At 33.8% G+C, this 26007-nt stretch overlaps 1 protein-coding gene and 3 long non-coding RNA genes across 4 annotated transcripts; 2 read left to right on the forward strand and 2 right to left on the reverse strand.

Moving 5' to 3' along the window:
* Window positions 1–3512: 3512 nt before the first annotated feature.
* Window positions 3513–5352, reverse strand: LOC118644885. The gene is made up of 3 exons (XR_004962670.1): window positions 4476–5352; window positions 3808–3845; window positions 3513–3674 (listed from the first exon to the last, which is right to left on the reverse strand). It is a non-coding gene; the product is annotated as an uncharacterized LOC118644885 (long non-coding RNA).
* A 2190-nt stretch (window positions 5353–7542) lies between these two features.
* Window positions 7543–11608, forward strand: LOC118647970. The gene is made up of 2 exons (XR_004965112.1): window positions 7543–8887; window positions 9743–11608. It is a non-coding gene; the product is annotated as an uncharacterized LOC118647970 (long non-coding RNA).
* A 2031-nt stretch (window positions 11609–13639) lies between these two features.
* LOC114254894 lies at window positions 13640–18536 on the reverse strand. Its single transcript, XR_003626207.2, has 2 exons — window positions 17397–18536; window positions 13640–17019 (listed from the first exon to the last, which is right to left on the reverse strand). It is a non-coding gene; the product is annotated as an uncharacterized LOC114254894 (long non-coding RNA).
* A 1995-nt stretch (window positions 18537–20531) lies between these two features.
* On the forward strand, window positions 20532–23463 carry LOC114254871. Its single transcript, XM_028192271.2, has 2 exons — window positions 20532–21020; window positions 21319–23463. The coding sequence occupies exons 1-2, from the start codon at window positions 21012–21014 to the stop codon at window positions 21697–21699; spliced, it is 390 nt and encodes a 129-aa protein (XP_028048072.2). The 5' UTR covers window positions 20532–21011; the 3' UTR covers window positions 21700–23463.
* The last annotated feature ends 2544 nt before the right edge of the window (window positions 23464–26007 follow it).

Raw genomic sequence — 26007 nt, forward strand, 5'->3', positions numbered from 1 at the left:
GTATATATTTCTTAATAAATTTTTCATGTAAATAAAAATTTTTATATTGACGCGTTCTATAATTTTTTCTTTTTAATTTTTTCTCGTTTTTACTTTCAAATTATATTGTGATAACAGATTGGTGTATTATCCGTATGATCCGTTTAGCTTTTAAAAACATTTTCATCAAGATAGAGTATAAACGCAGCGGAGAGTATATTAAACCATCGATCGAAAAAAGAACAAAATGGTTTTTCATTTAAAAGATCAATTTCTAAAAAAACGATTATCCTTCTTATTTTATCAGAATTTTTCTAAATAATAGAATATGCTATCTTATTAACAAACTTTAAAGTTAGTGGTTCTTTGCACGGAAGTAGAAGAGTTTAGTTAAATTAAATTACAATACATCGATGACCAAAAAATAGAAAATTTGATAAACGCGATTAATGGACATTGAATATCTAATAGCATAAATTATATCAGATGTAAATTCTTAATTTATTGACATTGTAAGATAATAAGATAATAAAGTGAGAAGTTAAAGTAAAACTTCTAAATGTATAGAATTGTTCATTACAAAAAATTACTGAACCGGCGTACCACTTCGTTTTTTATGGACTAAATTCCTTTAAAAGCTAAAAATAAAATTTAGAAAATATAAATACAAACTATAAAGTGTGTTTTATCAAATGGTATATAAATTTTATAATACTGTTTCGTATTTTGTAGTAATTAACGTTTTCGCAACATAACTCATAAAAAGAATCTGAAAAATTGAACCCTGAAACTGATACAGTAATGGCAAAATATATAACCCCGTTAGAACCACGCATACAGTCAAAAGGTTAGTATTATTCTTCTGTCGAATTATATAACATGTGATTGAAGGTTAAAATTATTAGATGAATTATCCGATTTATCTATTCTTGAGAGAATGTATTTATTTATGCTGCACAGCGATTTCATGTTCCGCATCATTAAACCGCATCACGCAAAAATATGAAAGAGAAAAATATAAGTAAAACGTATGTGTGATGTTGACACCTCAACTTTCTGCACCACAAGTTCTACTTGCACTCGCAATAATTCTGTCGAATTAATATAAAAAAATAATGGTTTAAAAATATAAGGCTTCTCGGTACTTCAAGTTTCAAAATAGTACATTGTGTAAGAGCCAAAAGTCGGCCTTTTTATCATGAGTTTGCCCATACGAGTTAAGGTGCTGATTTCATGCAAACAAGACAGTTTTAGTAAGCTACAAATATTCAAAATTATCTAGTCAATAACATCCATAATATACTCACTATCGTTTAATTATGTAATTTGCAAGAGAAAATCGTGCAAATTTTATTATTATTTTTCAAGAATTCGTTTTTTAATAGAATTTTTATATAGATTTTATATTGAAAAACCTGGAATGTACGAACTGTAGATTAGTTTTTAATTATCTAAGTAGGTCATGTTTTTTGATTTTTCATCATTGATTTTTATCAATATTAATATAGTGCAATGTTTTTAATTTCCTAAAAATAAGGGGATGCCGCTTTAGGAGATCTAGCAACATTTCTCTCTATATATAAGTAAATATTAACTTTATTTGGTTCATATTCGCATATCTTTATTCAATACTTGACTTTCTTCTAAGTACTCGAATGTCGAAACTCTTCGATAATTGTGAACTAAGGGAGAAAGAGATAAAGTAAAACGAAGAGAAGAAAGAGAAAGATGAGCTTCTCAAATGTGGATAAAGTTATCGCCATATTGCGTGTCTGAAGAAAAGCGACCGCGGCAATCGATTCTCGTGGGGCGCCTCTCGTTATTCAAATTTCGGCTCGAGGAGAAATTATTGTTCGCGTATTGCATTAAGCGGGATTTATGACCCTCTGCGTCGTGGCTCTAAATTTCTGATGAGAACCTACAGTAATGAAGCCATTATCTCGGCATTACGTTACGTTCGCGAGCATCAAAGTTGCTTTGAATATCGACCAAATCGTTCACGGAAATATCAGACATCAACTGTCGCCCTCCACATTTCATGATTTCTACACAAATAGAATTTAATCTTAATTTATTATATAGTAGACGTTTTCTAATCAAATTCAACGTCATTTTTAAAAAAAAAAAAAGCATTTATATCCGTTAAAAATATTATTTAATGTTTAAATTTCTTAATAATGTTAAGAAGATCGAGCAAATATAGACTTTTAATTAGAGTTATCAAATGAATATTATATTTATAATATCAAATTAATTCTTTTCTGTATCTTTCCACCAAAATTTTTTATCAGCTATTACCATAGAATTTCTATTCAATCTCAGTTTTTAGATTGAAATGGATGTAATCGTTGGGACCATCTGTTCAGGTAGCTTTGCAATTAAGCCAACCTGGGAACACATCAGACCTGCGTTTCCGTTGCCGCACAATCGAAGGGCCCCGCCTGCGTTTGCTGCTCGTAACGATTACGTCTTTATTAACCACGGCGACCAGCTGATACGACCAGAAATGCCGCTCGCCAACGGGTCTAATTAACGCCACTACAGCGAATTATTGGCATCCGGAATGTGGTCGCTAAAACGAGCCTGGGAAAACACGAAATGGCACTTTTCCGACGGGTCCCGAAACGCCCGCAGCGACGATACGACCGAAAATCGCGTTCAGCAGCAAAAAAATCACTCCCCGACGACTCGTGGCAATCGCTCTCATCTACGTTCTTTTTGTTCGCGTCTTCGTGATTATCTTCCAGCGCCTTCATATCGCGGCTACTTTTTACGTAATAGCGCGCAGGTTAATAATGACGGCGTCGTCGTCGTCTGTTAATTACATTCTTTTATTTTACCTCGGAAGAAAACCATTAAGTATAAGAGAATTGATCGAAGGATGATGAGGGTACGATGTAGTAACACAATGATTCTTTCGTTAAATGAGCATTCAGAGATAAAATTGTATATATAAAGTGTTTTAGTATTAATTTCGAAAATTAAAATTGTTTTCTTTTTAAGGTCATTATGCGGTTGATACAATTAACGAAGAAAATATTAATTAGACTTTCATTGTATAACTGTCTCACAGTAGTTCATCTCATAGTAAATCCCATACTAAAATATTATATATAAAAAGTATAACTGTTTTGTGTCAATAATGATATCATACATTGAGAAAAAGAAATGCTGAAGAAGATTCAAAGAAATATTTATTTGAATTTAGTATTTTTTTCTCTCAGTGTAATAATTCGACATTTTCAATATTTTAAAAGTGCTTTCCTTGTAAATAACTCAATTTAATTAATTTATTGTATCTCTAAACAAAGGAATAAACAACTAAGTATATAAAAGACAATTTTCAGATTTTACATTAAGTATCAGTTTAGCTTCATCTTTCTTTTCATTTAAATATAATAAAGATATTGAATATATTATACATGTGTATATTCGAGTGTAGAGTTTAAAAAACTCTCTTTCAAAATCCATAAAAAAGATGACATAAAATTTTAGGAAAGTTTGAAAACCTTTATGTCAAATTGACACTAGCAACGCGTATCACTCGACAGCTGTCAAAGCCAGAATTGGATAGAGCCTAATGGGATCTAGGTATACGTTGTAGGACACTTCATTGGTACACGACGTAACCAAGCTCACGTGCCGGATCATGTCAATTGTGGTTATCAACACCGTCCCTCATCAACCTATTCATCCTATATAAATTAACTGTCATGAATAATAAATCTCAATAAATCACGATGACAAACAATCGCAAACACGTCATTAACAATGAAACAAAAAATAATTTACTGAAATGTGAAATAAAATGTGAATAGAAAGACTCACCGAGAATAGAACCTTGTAGATTGGAGCATCCTGAAGACCTATAAATATAAAAAACTGATTTAAATTCTATGTACAATTATTATTATTATTTTAATAACGTTTTTAATAATTAGGGGAGAGTTACATATTTAAATTATCTTTTATTGTATGTTTCCATTTGGAACTGATTTACATGCAAATAATCATTAAAAATTATAGCTTACTATTTCTTACAATGATACTTATTGTTACAATGTTTAATTCTTCAACAATAGCAAATTAATTTATTATAAGACTTTTAGCAACATGCTGCAAAATGTATATATGTAAATGTTGATTCAATCTTTATAATAATTTAAAACAGATACAATAAATATAAAATATTTTACACAAAAATTCTTTTATAAAAATATGAAGTTTTAATATAAAATTACATGACTGCATTTTTATCAGCTGCTAAATTAATTAAAAAATTACAGTTAATTTTTAACTAGCCTGACTTTGAAATGTTACATGCACAAAATAAGATAAAATCTGTTCAAATAAATTTTATCTATATTGTTATTCCTCATTTATTACACATTTTTGTCACTAAATATTACATTAAGTAAAAATATAAATACTAATGCGGTGTTACTCTCCCCTATTTTTATAAACGTTCATTATAAACGTTACTGTAATATACTTACAATATCAGTAGCAGCGTCAGTTGGCGTTGAAAGAAACGAGAAATTAAGGCCGACGTAACGTTATTTATTCTTTGTCCAACATTCCCGAGACATTATTCGGCACTCCCGAAACTTTACTTGACACTTCCGAGATTTTATTCTACATTGCACGGCAGTCGGCACATCTGATATATCGAGCTCGAATACGCAAATCATTTCGAACGTTACTATCTAAATTGTCTAGATTTTGAGAATAACCTGGCTTTCCTACCGGAGATTGGGTTAAAAAAAGCCGGAGTCTCCGATTGAATTTCTTTCTCTGAAAAAGGCTTCTTCCGGTTTTCGACCGGAGAGTCCAGCTTTTCAAATGAATCTCCGGCAGACGAAAAATTCCCCGGCCTTTTTTTTAAGAAAGCAAGCGTAGCCACCTCTTTGATTTTCAGTGATCAATCTCCGGTTACGGAGAGCCATCGATCTCCGGGCGAACGCCCGCGAACGGGACAACTTCGTCCTATCGGCGAGATAGGTTATGATCGAGTACATACACACACACAATCGCGAAACAAATTCATACCGATCGCGACACGTTAATTAAACGCGTAATAACGATCGCTCGATACCCTTATTCGATACTCTCAAGACGTTATTCGACACTAACGGTACTCACTCACCTGAACGAGTCGGTTAGACACGTAAATTCGGAAAAACACAGAACGACATAACTCCACTGACGCGATGCAACGAGAAAACTAATCGCAAGGTCTCATGGGAATCGCGGAATGTGGCCGAATCTATGCAGAGACTCTATCCTACAAGAATGATCAGCGTATCTTAATAACGCTTACAATTATTATGTTAGCGTTAATAAATCATTGTTAAAATACTTAGCGCTCAATGTTTATATAAAAGATTTACAAAATATTTATGATTATTTGAATAGTTTATAAATATTTTTGACAAGGTATTTCATAAATATATTTGTGATCTTAGAAAGATTACAAAGATTTACATAAATATTATAAAAATACTTATTCTAAAAAATGATTATAAATATTAATTTTTTTTGCTTATCGTAAATATTGTATAAAATAAATAATAATAGAAAAACACAGACCGATATGTAAAATAATTATATAATATTTTTCTTCATATAATATGCAACATATGTACAAAATGTTTACGTAATACTTTTATTAAAAATAAATAATTGTAATTATTTATAAATATTAATAAATATGGTGCTGTGTCGGACATGAATACCTAGTATCGATCAACATAATAATAATTTGTATTATAATTTATAATACTCTCGACACACTGTACAACATGTCGCATTATATTTATACTGTTGAACGAGAAATTGTGATACTCTTGATGTGTGATATTTATGAAATATTTTGGTCAATATTAATAAAATATTTAAATAATTATACATGCTTTATAAATCTCCTATAAATATTATGTGATTGTCTAAATATGCACGCTCGCTAGACAAACCCCTGACTTTTGCATTGCAGGTCGATCTTTTCGATTATAATTTTTATAAGCAACTTTAATTTAGAAGAAGAGAGGAGAGAGGGAGATTAAACGACCATCCCCTTACGCCTTTTATGATTATTCGCGATATTCGAGCAATGGTACTTTTTCACGGAGTCACATGGTTAATCTCAACGTCGTTAATAAGAGCGTTTACAGTGCAGTCGGAAACGTGTGCGCGCCTAAACGTTAGCGGCGGGGCTAGACAGCACTTCCGGCAAACAACGGAGCGGCAACTCGGTAACGCGAAGCGACTTTGCAACAATACATTCGGCTTAATCGGGCAGAACAGCGCGTTTCGCATAGGGACCCATGTATATCCAACAGCGAGCTTAACTGCACGTTCGTGCACGTCGAATGTACCGCCTCGGCTCGGCTGGGTTTTCGGTCTTTCTCCTGTTCTCTCCCCCCTTCCCTCCTCCCTCTTCTTCCCCCATGCAAATTTGAGAAAGGAGCCACTTTAATCCCTCGCAATCCTACCGCACAATAAATAGGACATGACATAATTGAAAGATGTAGAAATCCTTCTTTTCAAGATTTGTGGAATTGAAACATTATTCGCAGACTTATAAATTACTTAACTTTCTTCGATAAAACTGAAAAAGTTTTCAATGTTATTTTCATTTAATATTCACTTCAATTTATGTTTTGAAAATAAATGAGACAGGATGACTTTAAGAGTCAACATATGACCTGCGAAGACATTTCGACGGTGTTACACGTGTGTAAAAGATATTTTGTTCTTATCTGATTTTCAAAAATCTTATACGGTCCCTTAATTATTATAAAATATTTTAATATTTATTAATACATGATTTATTTGATAAAAAAGGTTGGAGATGTTTTCCTTAGATGGCTTAGACGCATTTTACAATGATAGGAAATTCTGGCTCGATTTTCTATCGAGCTTCCTTCATGATACAGGATCCAATACGATTCATTATCCAACAATGGAACAGTAAAGGGAAGAGGAAGTGATTTTGAAGGGTACGACGTGCATTAGGGAGAGACAGCTTCTGTTCGCGAGGCTTCGATTACTAGATTTACCGAATGCTCTATTCTAATGCTTAGCTTTCAACCGGGTTATCTTGTTCCCGAATTCTCTGTGAGATCCAATTCGATCACTGTTTAACTATTGAATGCAGGAACGTAGTAGTATAATATATTCCTATATTTTAACTCAAATTATGTAAAAGTTACACATGCACACACACACGAGCGCACCCACACAAAACAATCCATGATTTTCAGAAGTATCTTATCAATTTCAATTTTTGTTAAATTGTTCCTACTTTTTAATAAAAGAATATAAAGCTTAGATAATTTTACTTTCATGATGATTTTCAAAAAAACCAATTTTGGTAAACAATTAATAATAAACGTTATTAGATCATTGCATTAATTTTTAAAAGCTATGAGTACAATTCAAGAAGAATTAAAAGTTGGAAAGAAGAATTAAAAGTTTACGTCAAAGTTGGAAATCATATGTCCTAAAAAAAGAACGGTGTTAGAAAAAGGTTTATTTTTTTGTTCGGAAAAAAGAAAACATTATTTTTTTTTTATAGTTTCAAATATAAGAAATCTGTTTCAATTAAAGTTAATGTTACACGACCGGAACACACTAAAAGTTACGTTTAAATCGAGAAAATGCGTGGCGTTGTAGTCATTTACGAGACAGATCACTACGTTATATGTATCAACGGTATATAGTGTGATACATCATGTTTTGACATTGAATCTACAGAATATCTTGTAAAAATGCTCTATTTAATATCTATTTAATATTAATGTCAGAAAATACTGTGAAAATATCAGACGCTACAAAACGTTTTTGTGCGACTTTGTTAAGTCATTGTAGTTCTTTATACGTATACGTACACAATTGAAAAATTCGTGTTAAATTTAACATATAAATCAAATAATAATATAAATAAAACGTTATGCAAATAATTATTTTCTTATTAAAAACGAGATTATAGTTCTCTATTTAGGAAATGACAGTACAAAAATTTGTTTTAAACATTATAATTCTCTATATTTAGTATCTATTATAAAATTAATTTTTAATTTTGACTTGACACTGATTAACAAGTGTTTTAACATCTTCATTATAATCTATCAATTAATTTTTGATCAACAACACGCCGGTCGTAAGTTAAAAAATTCTCAAGGTTGAGATAGTCGTAAGTAGAAGGCTCTGTACATACATTCCTACTGTGCTTGCGCTCAAGGTACTCTACCCTCTTTCCAAGAAACCTGCGGACAAATCGCGGACCAATCAGCGTTAAGCGTCGAAGTGTCCCGGTCACCAATAAGCAAACGGCTCGCTCGCCAGTTTATCGCGAGCCGCGCGTCCGTTGCGTTTGTATACGATCGTCACGTATTCTTTTCCATCGGGTCGAAGGTATTTCGGTGTCTCGAAAGTGTGTTTCTCAACAATACGGTTCTCTCGCGAGTGCGTTTTCTCTTCGAAAACGTGACACGGCGGGAAGGTCGCGTTTGCCGAGCGAAAACACGGCGACGAGTTCGTCGCGGATCAAACGACGTGAAGTTAACCGTCCTTTCGGACGTTGTCGCCGCCATCGTGAGTTCGTTTCCGTTTTCCTCGCGTCCCCGAGACCCGTGTCGCGAGTGTCGAATGGAATTCGGTAACCTGAGGAAACATGCGTATTCGACAGCGAGGCCGAAGACTTTTCGCGATCCGCTGGCGAGCGGAAAGTGGAGAATGTGGCGCTGCGTCGATCCGTGTCGAAGGTATGAGTGACCTTGAATTTTGTTCGTCGTCGCCGTTTACACGACGTATTTCGGGTGACCGCGGAGCGTCCTCGCCTTTATGCGACGCATTTTGATTGAAGGGAGGAGACTCGTATGTTGCTCTGGCTGTAATTTTCACAACTGTGAGTATCGATTCAAATCGGAATTCAATCAGAATTGAAGTGGTTAAGTTTAATAGAGCACTGATGCATTAATTCGTTCAGTGTCAAATATCGCAAGCGTTATAACTGATGGAAATATTTTTCATACAAGAATATGTATAAAAAAATATATATATCGCGAAATATATTAGTTTCTTTCCCTTGTAAAATTTTTGTTTGGTAGAAAAAAATACAGCAATAATGAAAAGATCAAAAAATAAAAACGATAATTGTTGCAGTACTTAACAAAAAGTCAGGAGAAATGAGAAAAATTGTTTGTATATAATCACATTTATTTATGATTAAAATATCTTATGGACGATTTTTTAGAATTTTGTAATAATTATTTAAAATGTTGAACACCGAAATTGTTGAAAACAGCCAACAAGACCTTTGGTCTCTTTTACGTTCTTGTGTAACAAGTCTTAAAAAATTAGTGACAATACATCTAACAATTGTTTTAATTAGCGCTGTGTCTAATTAACCTTTTAAATTCTGTACTTTTAATGAATTAGATCCGTGCATTGTAGACAGATTGTTATTTAGTTTACATTCTTTTTAGAATTTTTTAAAATTTAAAACTCAAGTGGCTTTTTTGTATGTACGTGATTAAGAAATAAAGAGTATAATAAAATAAACTGATTTCAAAGCTTTATTAAAAAAGTCTGTAGTCTCACCTAGAATTTTGAATAAAATTTCTGGAAAATCCGATAAAAATCGTAGAGAATTTTTTTTTTACAAAATTTAAGTAAACATTCTATTGTCAATTGTAATTGTGATATTAATTGATTTTTTGCTTCAGTTTATTCTAAAGTTCTAATCCAGTTTCTCTTCCAGTTTAATTATCCTTTGCGGAGTGTCGGGAAATGGGAGAGACCGAGTCCGGACCGATAAAAATTTCCCGGTCTCGTTGGACATCGCACCGAAATGAGAGCGACGCCATGGACATGGACGCGAACGTCAAATACGATCGACCGGAGAGTCGTACGTAACGTTGCGGCGTCCTGGTTGCAATTGTCACGGCACGGTGAGTCATGTCAATTCATGTCAGGATATAAAAATGGTTTAATTCAATGGAGTATCGACACTAACGGCTCGTTCGAGCGTCATTAGCGTTGTCCGTTTTGGGTAGACGTAATTAGAATATTAAAAAAAAAAATTTTTATCCTGTTTAGGAGCGCGAGCGAAACCCCCGATATTATTCAAATTGAATCGAATAATCTTTGCGTACGATTTTTCGATACGATTCTGCGTGACTGCGTTTGATCCTGCGTATAGTAGCTCGCGAACGGACGGAATCGTAAAAGAAATAACAGATTTAATATAAAATGTTCAATACGACGCACATGATTGGATCCACAAATAATGTTTTTAATGGGAGCTTTTAGGATTCCAAACAATATATAAAAAAACACCTGTTGCTCCTGCTGAATTAAGAGCCGATTTTGAAACGGAATATGAAAAACGCATCGAAACGAAATGGTTATTATTTCCATTAATAAATGATAGTCTTGATTTGACGTGTTTTTTTTACCTTCAAGAGAAGTTCCTCTGAACTACCGGGATAGCGGTAATTTACCATGTTTCTGATGAAAGAGAAGTTACGGATATTCATAAGCTGCATATTATCTGTTTATCTCTGTAAATATTAATATAAACATATAACGATACATTCAAAAGACTAATTTGAAATATCCAGTGAATATAAAAGCATTCATGTACAGAGGATATTTTTTAAATTTTGTTTAGTAAGTAAACATTAATTAGCAAATGTTTACCTTTTAAAAATAAAGTTTTAAAAAATATGCTCTCTGTACGAATACTTTTCACATTCACTGTATATGTGTATCGCTGCGCATAAATAATAATAATAATAATAATTTTATTTTAATATTTATACATAATTTCGTAAATTTTACTCTCGTATCCCAGGTAGCAGGTCAGGACAGTAAGGACAGTGTTATTTTTACGTTAAAGTGACGACAAATAACGTCAGCCTGCAATCTGGGATCTTTCCGTCCAACTTTTACCATGAGCCTCCTCTCTTTCGCAAAGAAAAGAGTGACGAGTCGGTAGAACTGCAGCTGCGAGTGAGGGAAAAAAAGGGGGAGAGATTTCCGACGGCAGAGGATCCGCGTCGCGAAATACCTTAAGCTCGCGTATCCACCCGCCGACGACGACGACGACGACGACTACGACGACGAGTGCGACTACTGCGACTGTGCTTCATCCATATTCAGCAATCGCCGAGGAAACGAGTGGAAAGAACGGACGCTCTCGCTTGCGGTGGAAGAGGGGAGGGTGGAGGAGGAGACGAGCGTTATTCGCTCGCGATACGCTCCTCAAAGCGCCCCGCGTATGATCTATATTCCATTCTGCGATCCATTCAGAATGCCGTCTGCGTCTCCTTATCTTTCTCTTTTTTTCCCTCTTTCTTTTTTTATCTGTCTCCACACTCGCCGAGCAATCCTCCCATGGCTTTCCCTCAATGCGCGTAGCCCGGCCGGGAGTTTCTTTTTTCCCCTTTCCCCGCTAACGTTGATGGCCATTTTCTTTCGATATCGCGCGCATCTTGATTCGCAATCGTTTTTTTCTTCTGTATCGTCGTATTTTGTCAAACAGTCGAGAAATTGAGTTCGGTGTTGTTACGCGCGGAATATTTTTCGGGGCGATATTTTTAAAACAACGTTTATATGCGTGTTTTTGAAAAAAAAAAAAAAAAAATGCTGTATATATGAAATGATGGATATACACGTATATCGCGAGAAATATCGATGTGAATTTTTCAAATTCTTACGTCAGGGTATCTTCGAAAGAAAACAATTTTACACTCGAGACTACTATGCCAATAAGAAAACTCCGAGCCGGTCGGGAAATTTATGGGCTATTATAGCTCAGATTTGTCTTGAGACGACAGAAATAGACATCCCAAGTATCCTCGAAATGAATGCGATCTATTTTCCATTCCGGGACGCTTCTTTTGACGTAAAGTTTCCCCTTCGTTACCCGACATCTTTATAGTGCACGCACGAATCTGCTTTAATTGCCGCTATTAATTCCCTTTTATCGTCGCCCAAGATTTATTTCGCGATTATCCTCGAAATTGTAATAACAAGGGAAAGACTATACCGAACAATTCCGAGCATAATTATCCCGTACAAGCCGCCGGTAGTCTGAAATTAAAACGGGCAGGCCGGAGGCAAATATTTGCTTCTAAAGTATGCGTTCGTTATAATTTGTTATAATTTCCTTTCTGAAATGTACGAAAGATTAATTCACCACGTTATATTTATCGATTTTAAATATTTGTATAGAATTTCTAATTTATTAATTTACAAAATTGTGACGTGATATGTTTCTTAAATGTTTAGTCGCGGGAAATGAATAGGTATCCGCATAATTTAGCGCTCCTTTAAATTTGTGTGTTTGAAAAACTGCGACTCCAAATCCGTTAGTTTCAATATTAGCAGGAGTGCGCCGATAACACGCAGATGAGAGAAAAATATGCGACGTACGAAAAAGGGAAAAACTTGGTCGAATGGGACCGACGATGGGATATAGATAGATCGGGTCTGCTTTGAGGATGCTTGCAACATTTCAGACGACTTTATTCGTTCTTGCGCGACTTAGAGGTATTTTCGTCTTTTCACGTTTGTCGTTTGATCGCTGAATATGGATGAGAAATCTCGAATGTGAAGCACACTCGTGCCAGCCATCGGCAAAAGGCAAATAAGTTCGAGGCGTGAATAACGCGCATGATTGTATCGATATTCGCGTCGTCTTACGCAAAGCTCGTTACTTCTTAAGAAAGATGTAGAGACTGAAAAATATCTTTCCCCTCAGGATATTAGGTGCCCCGCAGCGTCTCAGATAATTCTCCTCTTGTGTATTGGCGCGGTATATAAAATTTTAATATTTATGTGAGTGATATTTAACGTTAGTTAATTTTTAATAATATATATATATATAATTTAGTAAAATGCATATATTAATATTCTTTACCCTAAAGTGCGCGCTGCCATGGGTGAATTTCCACTTAGGGGCAAATTCAAATATTTGCTATTAAATAGCAGCGTTAGCCACAGGCTCGTGGTTTCATTTATTCTTCTCTTTACGTCTGTAATCATATGTATAAAATCTGCATCATGTTATTTGTAATCTGCGATATCAAGTTCGCTTAAATGAATATTCATCTAAAATAGGGATAATGTAACTTATTTTTATTTTTAATTTTTTGCAAACTTTTGTATACTTATAATTATTTTTGGTTTACGAATGAGTCTGTTTTTATAAATTGATAAACTATTTAACATAGAAAATATTTATAAAAACAGAGTGTCATCACTGGGAGAAACTTAGAACACCTAGAATTTTCTGTGAATTTATTTTTATCTTTAAAAATCATGGATTTTCATGGAATTTTATTCGTGCTCAAGGAAAATTTGAAAATTTTAACTTCTATGTCACTTTTTCTGATAAAATTGTTTCTCAGATTATTTTTTATTGATGTAAAATTGATTAGCATTATTAGCAATAAGTGTGATTTACACATCTTTATACATACTCGTGACTCGCGCGTTTTTATTAAAAAATTATTAATAGTATATTGTTTAATATATATAAATTCGCAGTGTGTGTTTAATTATTTTTCGAATTTTGACACTTATGATGAACCAGATTTGTGCATATAAATCATTGCATATCACATTTAGTTTATATATATATATATATATATTTTTTTTTTTTTTGAGAAAAATGTTTAAGTAGTTTTGTGATTATATGATTAAGGAACATTAAAAAGTATAATGAAATAAATTGATTTTAAGTCTATTATACATAAAAAATTCTCTAATTTTTTCTACTAGTATTTTGAATAAAATTCTTGGAAAATCCGGGAAATCTTATGGAATTTTTAAATAGATTTTGGAGTAAACCATAGAAAACCCTAAATAACTTGAAAAAAGCTATTTTAGTAATTTTAGTGAATCTTGTAAATTTTTTTAGTCTGACAATGAAAATAAAGATATATCAGTATGATTATTATAATTATTTAAGTAATAATTATCGATTAATTTTACTTAAAGACAGACAAAATTATTTATTAATTGAATATTTATCACTAAAAAGGCAGACAAGGGCCTTACTTACTTCTTTTAACTCTACTTTCTAGAATTATTAAAATTGTGTTCAAATATTTTACCATCTTGCAACCTATAAGTAATAGTAATAGTAGGAGTATATCAGTTCCTATACGTCATCTGTATACGGAATGTGGGTTCAAACTCGCGACACATCACTTACGAGTCTGTCGCTCTTACACTATAAGCCACTTAACATTTCTTGCAACCCATAAAGTAAACATTAAAAAAGTGTAAAGGTTTTTTCGATCGTGTGAATGAATTTTTACTCGGAGTGGTATTAATTTTAGGGAAATGTAAGTGCCAGTCTAGGATTAAAAAGAATACTGAAATGCTTATTGTACACAGTTGTTTGGAAAGAGAATTTTGGAATTAGGGGGGTATATCAAGATACAGTTTTCAATATTCAAATTTAAAGATATTTGTGTATTACGAAACATGTTTATTCAGAAGGGCTAAAAGGATAAAGCATCATTGTGCTATTCAGCTTATATTATGTCCATGGTGCTGCTTTAATAGCGCGTGTGTTCTCTCCGGAGGCATATTTGAAAGTAGGTGAGTGACCGGATTTGACTGGATTGAACATGACCGCGTGAAAAGTTTGGCTCGAAGATGTACAATCGCTTTAGCGGCGGAAGTGCTGAAATAGCAATCCCCATGCATCGCCTCGGGGGTTTCCCAGTCTGCTCTCCAAAACTCCAAATCGGAGTGGCGGTGCCTCGAAAGCGATTGGACAGCGAAACTCCCCCGGTGAGCTTCGGCCCGGCGTATAACCGCGGATTAACCCCGTAATGCATCTCGTGCCTTAACTTTACATACTAACTCGCAATACAACGCGTGTAAACTCGCTCCGGCTGTCCAGTGGACGACCATGGGTAAAGTCCACCGCGCGCGAATTTACATAACACAGGTAAAGCGTGGCGTATGGATATCAATGATATGACCTGGTATCAGCTTCGCGAGAGTAATATGGCAGCGCGTATCAATGGCTCGACGCGTGTAAACTTGTTCCGACTGTCCAGTTTCTGTGTGACGGATGGAGACCATCGCATACAAATTTACATAAGCCGCAAGCATGGTCAACTCGATCAAATGGAAACCGCGGGGCGTAAGCTTCGCAAGAACAAAATATCGACTTACGTTGGCTACTTCAATGATTGGTATTTCTATATTGTGTTCTCATATCTACTTCGTGTATAAAGGACCTGACGTGTGGTTATATTGGTTTGGGAATATTACAATATGACCTCAAGATAAATAATGTGGTGTAAACAGCGTAGCAGTGAAGGTCTGTTTAGCGAGAGCAAATTTCAGCTTGCCTGATTGAGGCAAGTTCCGATAGTTCAAATTAATATCAGTCCTTTCACAAATCAGAAATTCCAGTAGCGATACTAAATGCATAGAGCGAATATAGACAAAAGCATCGATTAGTAGTTTACTTAGTAATATATAAAACAAAGAGTTTATATTTATGTATTAGTTAATTTTTAATTGCAATTATATTCCATGGAACCGTACAAAAAACTAATTAGAAATATACATTTGTATATACGTATAACAATTTTTAAAAAAGTAAACATACATTACATTTAATGGAACAACATGCTATGAGTTAAATTTTTAAGAAAAAAAAATTATTATGTAGATTGTTTTAATTCTATACTGTTTTTTTTTTTGCATAAAAATATTGATTTGCACCGCTAGTGTAATGTACTTTTAATCTAACTTTACGTTAAATCACACTAGTTCGTAGCGTTATACAGTGCTATCGCGTTTTTAAAATTTATTTTTCAAGTTATTTTATCATAATGATATGTATTTAGAAATACTATAAAACACTTCTCTATAACCTTGTTCTTTGTTTAGAAATTTGTCTCGGGAATAATACGAATCAATAGATAAATTTTGAAAATTAATTAAATTTATGCATTTTTGATACAATATTAGAATATTTGGTACCATAAAGATGAATATATTAAACTCTTTTTGAAGAGACAAATAATATTAAATAATTTGACTTGCGTGCTTATAATATGCGTTCTCATAACAACGAAAAAACGCATTATTCGTGTTCTGGGAAGAATAGTTTCTCCCCAAAATATGGTTATAATTCACTTTGAAATTCACGACTAAGTAATGAAATTATTTCAATTGGTTGTAATCTTACCGTAAGAAAAAATTTGACTGGTTTTTTGTAGTTAAACAACTTAATATTTTGGTTAGCGTCTTATTTAAGTAAAAAATATTTTTGTGCAACTGAATATCGACAGAACTAATCGAGAGATTGGACTAGTATAACTTAAAAATTTTTGAAGTAGAATAGCTAATTGTAAATTTTATATTTAATACAGAATTAATTTGAAAAAATAAACGTAAAATTAGGGTTACAAGCAATCCAAATAATTTGATTACTTAATCGTGGGCCTCAAAGTGGATTATAACTGTATTTTGGGAAAGCTATTTTTATCAGAATATACGAGTTATTTAATTTCCACATTTTTTGTAAAACGCAATTTAATTATTGCACCGACATTAAGATTTGTAAATAGAAATATTGCTAAGTAATAATAGATCTGAGAGAGACAATGCCGTGATGAAAGCGAGAGCTATACTTATCTTATAAATCTCTCGCGAGGAATTATCTGCCCGGAGAGGGTCACTGATATATAATAAAGATTCTATTATTTTTCCATTTCTTTTAAGCGTCTTGTATCCGAATTTATCGTAGATATTAGCTTGACCTCTGCGGGACTTAAATTCATTTAACACTTAAGCGCTGAGTATTATTAATTCGGCGCGTTATACTGCATCATACTCAGATGGAACGTAGTTATGGCAGCTTAAGGGAGAAGCAAAACGGCTCAAGTGGGATTTGATGCCGTCATTGTGCTGCAACGGTAGTAGTACGCGATCGTTAAACGGTAATAATAATGTCGATCTTGTCTGCGATGAGCCCGATAATGAGTCCACGTCGATCTGAAGGAAACGGAAAGAACGTCAATTAACACAGAACAATTAAAGTGGGATGCGATCCGGTTAGAATGCCGGCTTCTAGTCAAGAAAATCTAGGTCGTTTGTACTGTGAGAATCGAGAGGTAATTGAATATCGTGACTTGACGCGATATACGATAGGGATGATCCCTGGGATAATTGATACAGAAATTTACCGCAATGAAGTATGATTACTTGTCAGTACTGGATAGGAAAACATATCAGAATGACATGTGAGAATAAATCTCCCCCCTTTTTTAGAGATCCGTTAATGCAGTTAACGAAATGAAAAATGTTCTGGAATGGAAGGAGGTACAGGCGGAGTATAATTATCGGTACAAATCACGGGGTATTTAACATACACAATATGTTCGTAGTGCATCGTCGTGCGTTGAAACGCGAGACTGGATTTCGGCGTTTCCCGGTGCGTGGAGCAGTTGCCGGCGGCGATTAATTACATCGGTATCAGTTCCTATTACCAGGAACGGCTGGCGGGCGTCGATACTTTCCGATAAAACGCGGCTAAGGTTAATATCGTCCGTGGATGCACTCAGCTCCCTTGCCTGGGTGACACTGATAGCGAGCGGAAGCGGAAAATCGATTCGTTCGCGGCCAATATAACCCGCCGCCGTTTAAGGGATGCACGGCACGGAAAGTAATACGGCGGATTACTCTCCTCGTGAGCGCATCGATGTCCTAATGCAATTTGCAAGTCGATGCGAAAAACGCACCGGTAACGAGAGCCCCTCTACCCTCCCTTGTCTCTTTGTCGCAGAGATCGTGGAAAACCAGCTTGAAATGGAATCAATCGAAAGTGCTCCTGCTTGCAGGTAATTTGTCGCGACAAATATTTTGCAGCTTATTTCTGACGCTTCGAATTTGACAGTGGGGATTTAAGAAGGCTCGCTGTTTGCTGTAATTTTTCGAACTAATGAAACCACCGTCTCGTATTCGTCGACAATAAGATTCTAATTTGCTGTCGTGGTGCGTTGGAATTTTAACCCTTCCCAACATTGCGTTTCGCGATGTAATATTGTGGTTCATTCTGTCTGGAATGAGCTGCAATACCAGCCTCTTGTGCCTTCATCATATAATATAAACCGCGGCTCTCGAGACGATTAATTTATTCGGACAAAGAAATATTCTTTCATCTCGCTTTCGCGTTGGCACAAATGCCATTACTTAAAAGCCACGTCTGTTTAATATAAGCAAGAGAGGAGATTTTTTTACTTTTGTAAGTTTTTAAAATGTCTCCGTATTTAATATACTCGGAAGTATCATTGCGCGATGGCATATTAATGTTATACGTAGTGTTTCTTTTTGTTTAGACCTTCACTTCGCGATACAATTTTTACACACTCAATTTCTGCTGCTAGATAATTGTTGCGATTTAATCATTCCGAGTTTAATTAGTAATGTTGAAGAAACTTTCTGCGATTAAATATATCGTCACGACGGTCGGACGATCGCTCGCGACGGTCAATGTCAAACTGTTTTGGTTACAACACGAGTAGCTCGTTGAGGCCGAACTGTATCCCAGGATCGAACCGGCGGTACGCCGCAGCACTTCCTCCTCGAGGTTCGCGGTTCCACTGGGAATTTCAGGTTCCTCCGCTCCGCTCCGCAGAGACCCTCGAAACGCCTCAAAGTGACCGTAGAGCGTTAGTCGAGAAGCCGGCTATATATTTTAGAGACTCAACTTTGCAGTCCAAATTGCGGCGGCGCCAGTTTAAACGTGAATTTCGTACCAACTTTATGGCACCGTGATATCTGTGTCATAATTAATTTATGATATAGAATATTCGTGGCAAGGAGAGGGCCGTCTAATTACTGAAGCTAACTTTACGCGGTAATAAAGGAAGGTTTTAGAACCACTTATTTTCTTAGAAAACTATTTAAAAAAGAGAGAAAGTAAAGGGGGAAAAAAGCAGCTTTTTAATTGCTATTATTTTCCTCTATTTGTTTATTAATGTAATAATATTACGATTTAAGGCGAAAGACTCTACTGTTTTTGTAGGCTAAAATTCGTGTTTATGTGAAATACTCGCGACTAATTTAACGTGTTAATGCCACGAATAACCGGCGACGTTAATTCGTTGTAAAGTAAACGCACGCTTCGCGATATTTGCAAGTGAGAAAGGAAAATAAAAGCCTTCCGCGTCGCGGGCTGGAGCTATATAGAATGAGACCTAAATATCCGTGCGTCGGCGAATATTCGCGGTTCGACGAAACTCTATTCGTTTGAATAACGCCCGACTCGATTCGAATGAACTTTTCGTGCGGAAGAAGCCGCTGGTCGGTAGAACCGCCATGCGCACCAGGAAGTAACTTTGTCCTCTCTTACGGAGAAGTGCCGAGGCAAAACTACTTGCGGAGCGGAAGCAACTTGAGACGATCGCTGTGTTTGAGAAATTCGCTCTTGTACGTACGTCTGTGATAATGTTTCGAGATTTCCGGCCACAAAGACTTGCTGTGAATCTCGAAGTAGTGCGACGACGCTTTCCAATTGTGAATTCCGCTTTTTAATCTTAAATGTATATTTCTTGCTGGAAATTGCTTTTTATACGGTTACATTTTTGATATATGTGTAGAAAATTTTAAGATTAATGGCTTGATTATTGTAGCAATGATATACAGTCACGAAGAATTAATTGTCCGGACACGGATCATGAAAGTTAATTTTATGACACAAATATTATAATTTATGATAAATTAAAATTTTTCAGAGACAAATCGATTTTAAGTAAAAAACTTGAGACTTTCTGTCAAAAGTATCTTTGATTTCTCGCATGAAATAAACTTTTAATATCTTGTGTATTCAGAAAACTAGTGTCGTGTATGAGTATACATAAAACTATTTTGTTTATTTAATTTAGCTTTGTTATTCTGCTGTAATTTTACCTTTTTTTTTACACATATTTTCAAATTTAAGTAAAAACGGATAAACGTACAAATCAAGTAAAATTGGCGATTTGTTGTAATTTTATTTACACATTTTAATCTGATTTCGTTAAAGACAGATTAGTAAACTTTTTCAGTTTGAAAACAAGTTTGATTTTGATGACATGCATCACTAGCAAGCTTTTCACTTTTGTACAATTTAATTTTATAAAAAAATTACTATTATTTGGTAAATTTGTAGTATAAAATAAACTCCTACAAACAGAAAATATTTATTTTACTGCTAAGAAAAGCGATTACTTAATTTACTTTTTTCTTTTTAATAAGTGACGAGGATCTTTAATAAAGACTCTCTTTTTCTTGATAATAGTCTTAAAATATGCTTAAGATATATTTTAGAAAAACTCGTTATTATATACTTAAAAAAAGAATTTATATTTTTTTTCAAAGAATATTATATATATATATATAATTGAAGAAAAGTTAAAGTAATACGTAAATTAAATTCTTGTTTTAACTTAATATTTTTAATCAAAGTATTAAATTACTAGGATTCGCAATATATTTTGAATAAATTTGTAACGTATGATAGATTTATGATAGATTTGCAGATATATAAACTTGTGAATTATTTAAAATAAGTGATACTTATTTAATTTATGGACTTATTTTTCCGTGTGTATATGAAAGTTTATTTTAAGTAAATTCTATTTATTTCAAGTAAATGACGAGTGTATTTTAAGACTATTCATCAAGGAGGTATTTTTTGCAAATATAATGTTACTTAAAAGAAAACAACCAAAAATTTTTTTTAGGAGAAACTGCTTTTCTTAGCATAAGAACGTATATTTCTGTGTATAATATTCTGTATCTGCAAAATTAATTTAGTGACTGTATTGTAATTATAATACTGATGTTATCATAACATTTTTTTTTCAGTTTTAATGGAAATAGAAAATAGAAAATAAAGTTTGGAATCATGGAGAGACAATTAACGAGAATTCTTATACATGGAAAGGGTGGAGCTGAGAACATTCTGGTGTACGCGAACTTGTGGAGTTTAACAGATTGCTACGATGTTGCAAGTAAGTCGATAACAACAGAATTTGCAGTACAGTAATACGCAAGTGCGTATTTGTTGTATTTTTGCTGTGGAGAATTTATTGGCGAAAATTTTATAGTAGAATTTATATCTTCATAAAAAACTTTAATTAACTATGCGCGATTTCTAGATATGTTACAAAAATTGATTATTGAATAATAATTGAATCTACAAGTGAAAAATGCAGCGAATCGTCTACTTTAGTCGTATTATATCGTAATGCGATAACGCCAATTTCTTAAGAAACGTTGTCAGCACCGTGATAAAGAAACGTTCTCTAGAACATCATTCACGGTCATCGTGTAAACATTGTTTCCCGTCAAACTTCACGACAGCCAGCGGGGGGTGATCGATCGCGAAAAAGCAGCGGACCGACACCGATAGGGCCGGACACGTTTGTCACTCGATGCCGCGATCGATTGGCCACGACGGTATCGACGACGACGGGCTGTTTGCAAAAGTTCGTCAAAAGCGGAACAATAAAAAAGAATGCGAAAGTGCAACGGGAAACAACGGAGATGCGTCTGTCGGATGGCGAAGAAGGATCCGGGGGAAAAAAAAAACAACGCGGAAGCATTGCGAAGGAAACCGTGAAAATCGAAGGACCGGCCGATGAGCCGATTCCAAATGAAAATGAAAAAGGTGTCGGGCTCGTAGTGTAATGGTAGTCGAGCAAACTGCGAGCGCGAGGGTAACGCGGGGGGTGTCGGGTCTGCTGGGGAATGTGATGAAAACTTCGACGAGCCAGACGATTAATCCCCTTTGTCATTTAAATTGAGGCCGATGCCGATGCCGATGCGTGTCACGCGGCCGTGGTCGCGTTGTCAATCGTTATTGGAACGGTTATCGATTTACTGCGACTCCCTCCCGTGCCGCGGAATGGGTTACGAGGGCTGGTGTAAGGGGCGCAAGTAGTGGCACGTCGATGATAATTGAAATTCGAGTAGCTACGGTAACGGGATGTTTATGCAATAACGCGTGGAGCGATAGCTGAGTTTGAGGCGTTTCGGCCGTGCGGAGCACGTTGCAGGTTTAATATTGGATTTTCTCTCCTTGATAGGAAAACCTACATTCTCTTTTGTGCGCATCCCGCGCCCCTTATTTTAATCGTTCACCACTTTCCTTTTGTACATTGTTCTCCCGTTAGACCTTACAGACACGTAGCGATTCATTTTGCAGCACAAAAGAAATTGAAGATTGTTTGAGGAGGTTATATCTATAATGATATGGAATTATTGAGGTTAAATGGAAAATTTTTATTCGAAAATTTTTGTTTGAATAAGTTTGAAACAGTTTTTAGCCTCTCTGTAATAATGGAAAAAGCTTTTATATTAATACTATTTTCTCCAAGCTCAAAGTAAGATTTTCGAAATTCTTCATCTACAAAATTGCAAGGTTTGATCTGCTTAGTAATAACTAAAGCGCGATTTACGTGTAAAATTAGAAATAATCCATGTTACGCTTACACATAAACGTACAATATTATCAAAAATAGTGAAAATTATATTCTTTTTAATTTTTAATATTCTATATTAAGAATTAATTTTATTTTAATATTATTCTTTATCTCGCGTGTTATCCAATTTATAATAATTTGCACGTATTGTCGACACGAAAAAGATTTATGTAAGCATAAATAATTCATGGAAACATAATTTTGAAATGTACGGCATAACGCTGGTAATTATTTAACATTATTTAAATATACTTATCCAGCAAATGCTTTTGAAATGTTCAATGTAATAAAACTGATTTTTCATTGTAAAAATTATTCAAATAGCTTGTCTTTTTTTTGTATCTTTTAATACATGCACTGCTAAGCATACATAATCAGCAAATGAGAAGAAAAGTTTTTGGTTATTCGTGTCACAAGAATTTAGTTTTTCCGATAAAAAAATTAATACGACCGCCATCGCGTCGCCAGAACATTGGCGGGAACATACAACTCTTTATAAGATTCCGATCAAGTTGCTACGGTTGGACGTCGTACCGGAAATCGAAGGAGTTATGTAAACCCGATTTCAGAGCGGCAATTGAATGCGTGGCGGAACCAATCGACTTTTGAACTTTCCGGTTACGGGACTTACGAGACGCGCGCGTAGCTTCCAACTTTTGTGCCGCGTGCCGCGGAATCGATGGAGATTACAATAGGCTGTCTGACGTTGTTACATGAAAACTTTGCTCACGTTGCTTGCGCTGCCACTTCCGCCCCCGAGGACAAAATCTCGAAATTCTGACGCGACGATCTGTCTGAAGCTAAATGACAAAACCTTGTCGTGGTTCTTAAGTTTCGTATTGCAGTTTTCTTGCAGCAGCATAACCGAGATTAACAGAATTAAGAGAATTTTAGATTTTATGTTGAAAGTTTCGATTGTATTGATTTAATTGTGTGTTTATAGTGTATATATGTATATATATATATATATATATATATATATATATATATATATATGTATTAAATGCGTAATTTTAGCACGACCAATTGTTCTTTGTAAATGAACATATGTTGATCTTAATGAAAGTTGAGCGATATATACTGTTGTTAATATTCATGATTTTGGTATGAAGAGATTATCATTCTTTTCATTTGTTCTGCTTAAATAATAAAATTCGTATAATTTATTAATCTTTAATTACATTCATGATATTTACGGTGCGTTAATCATATACGCATAATGCCTTTTAAGCATCAAGCTAATAACACATTAAATCGGTGTACATGATGTCAGGAATTATTGTCGTATTCAAATTTTATATAATATATAATATTAAATGAAAATAAGTTTTCAGAGTCATGAAATTTAGTGACAGCCCGTTTTGAAATTAATTTTAAATGCTCGCGCGATTATTTTTAACTTAATTGTAACCAAAATCAACGGGATTGGACATCAGTAATCAGCGTTAATTAGAAACAACCCGGTTTCCTCGTGAAACATGACGCGGCCGATTAAGCTCTTAAAATTTTGCAGCGCCTGCGTGTCGGAAAATACGTTCCTATCTCGACATCCATGCAGCGAGGTCCGCGATTTATGACTCGCAGGCTCCTGCCTGCGCCCTATTTCTTCATCCTTCCTTTCTTATATCCTTCCGGAGTCTTCTCCGACCTTTTCTTTTCGCCCGCTGATGTCGTAAATAGCTCTTTTCTTACTCCCTCGCTAATGTAAGACAAAATTGCAAGATTATTTTCAATGGTCCTGCTGTAAACGTTGAAATATTTAATACAATAAGGCTGATGCACTTTCCCTCGACTGAAAATTCTTTGGCAAATTATAGTTGAACTTTCTTTTCTTAGTTCGACTGTGCACGTCAGTTTTTGCAGTTTTAAGAGTAAATAAAATTATATATTATTTTTATAAAACGGGGTTAAATAATAAATTATTTAAACGAAGAAGATTCTGTTTGAAGCTAAAAGAATGCCAAATAATAATACGCGTATGAATTTTAAGTGTATTTCGCATAATGCAATAAGAAATAAAACATTTTGAAATTGTAATGAGATAAGTCATTGCTAAATGTAAAAATTTTAAACGTTTTAATCTAGTATTAACTGAATTTGTTTGATAAAATTATTTATAAAACTGTATCCACACAATATTCAACACACACATAAGCGAAATTTCAGAAATTTTTTGCAAAATACTTTTGTGTATTGTTACATTTGTACACAATTATTGTTGCAAATAGCACAGCAAATTAATAACGTGCAAAAAACTGTGTGTAATATGCTTTGCAATGCCGCAGTTGAATTTCTTAATAAATAGAAAAATGTAACGAGCGAAAAAAACGTGCGTTTGGATAACATTTTTCGCGTGGCTGAAATTCCTTAAATACTCAAAGTAACTTGGAAACGAAGGAGTTTCAAACCTTGACTACTGGAAGTAGGTCGTACTAGTGAGGACGTGTCTGAATAACATTATTTAAAAACATGGTACGCGAAATGCACTTGTATATAATATGCACTTTTCTGCATTGTTCTTTTTTTTTTTAATATATTACATATTTAACAGTTACTAACACATTATTGTAAAATGTAAACAGTAGAATTTTAGCTAGTGTATTTATACAGAATCACTAAAAAGTATCAAATCAATAAAATAAGACGTTGGAAATAATTGTTAACATATTGTGATATTTTTTATTATATTTAATTATAAAAGTATTCAAGTATGTAAAGTCATCAAAAAATAACTAATTTATGAGATATTTTATATTTTAAGTTTAAATAGGAATAAAATATGAAATATATCGTTGATTAGTGATTTTTCGATCATTCTGCTTTAATATTTTTATACAGAATAATTAAAGAAATTATATTATACAAAAAAATGATACACTGTGAGAAAAATGTTAAGTATTGAGAACTAAATATTTTTTTAACGTCTTCTTCGTTATTTATTTGTTATAAAAAAATTACTTGTGAAAACGAAATATTTCTTGGAAATGCATCTCATTTTTCTTATTAATTGATTTATTTCTTAAGAATAAAATTTTTGGAGTAAAATATATTTTTTATAAAAAAATGTTTAATTATTTTTGTCTATGATTTATTTAAATAAGGCGAATTAAATGTTTTATTTCTAGTAAATAAATTATTTATTTTTACGCACACCGGATGTTATCTTTTTAAATAAGGTATATTTTACAGAAATATATTTCAGAAGTATATTTCACAGAATATTTCACCAAAATGTATATTTAATTTTTACAAATAAATTTTTTTATGACGAATAAATATTGAAGAAAACATCATAAGAAATATTTGCTTCTCAATACTTCGACGTTTTTTTTTTGGTGTATAATTTTATTTAAAAAATGGTGATGATCTTTATATGACCTTAAAAAATTGATCTTTCTATAATAAAATTAATTTTACTATTATTAATTTGTTCTTCTTTAAACTACATTTTATATAAAATATGTTTTCTCTTATATTAAATTTTTTTTTATTGCTTTAATATTTTTTGCTTTGT

The sequence above is a fragment of the Monomorium pharaonis genome, chromosome 1 (assembly GCF_013373865.1).
Source record: "Monomorium pharaonis isolate MP-MQ-018 chromosome 1, ASM1337386v2, whole genome shotgun sequence".
NCBI lineage: Eukaryota > Metazoa > Arthropoda > Insecta > Hymenoptera > Formicidae > Monomorium > Monomorium pharaonis.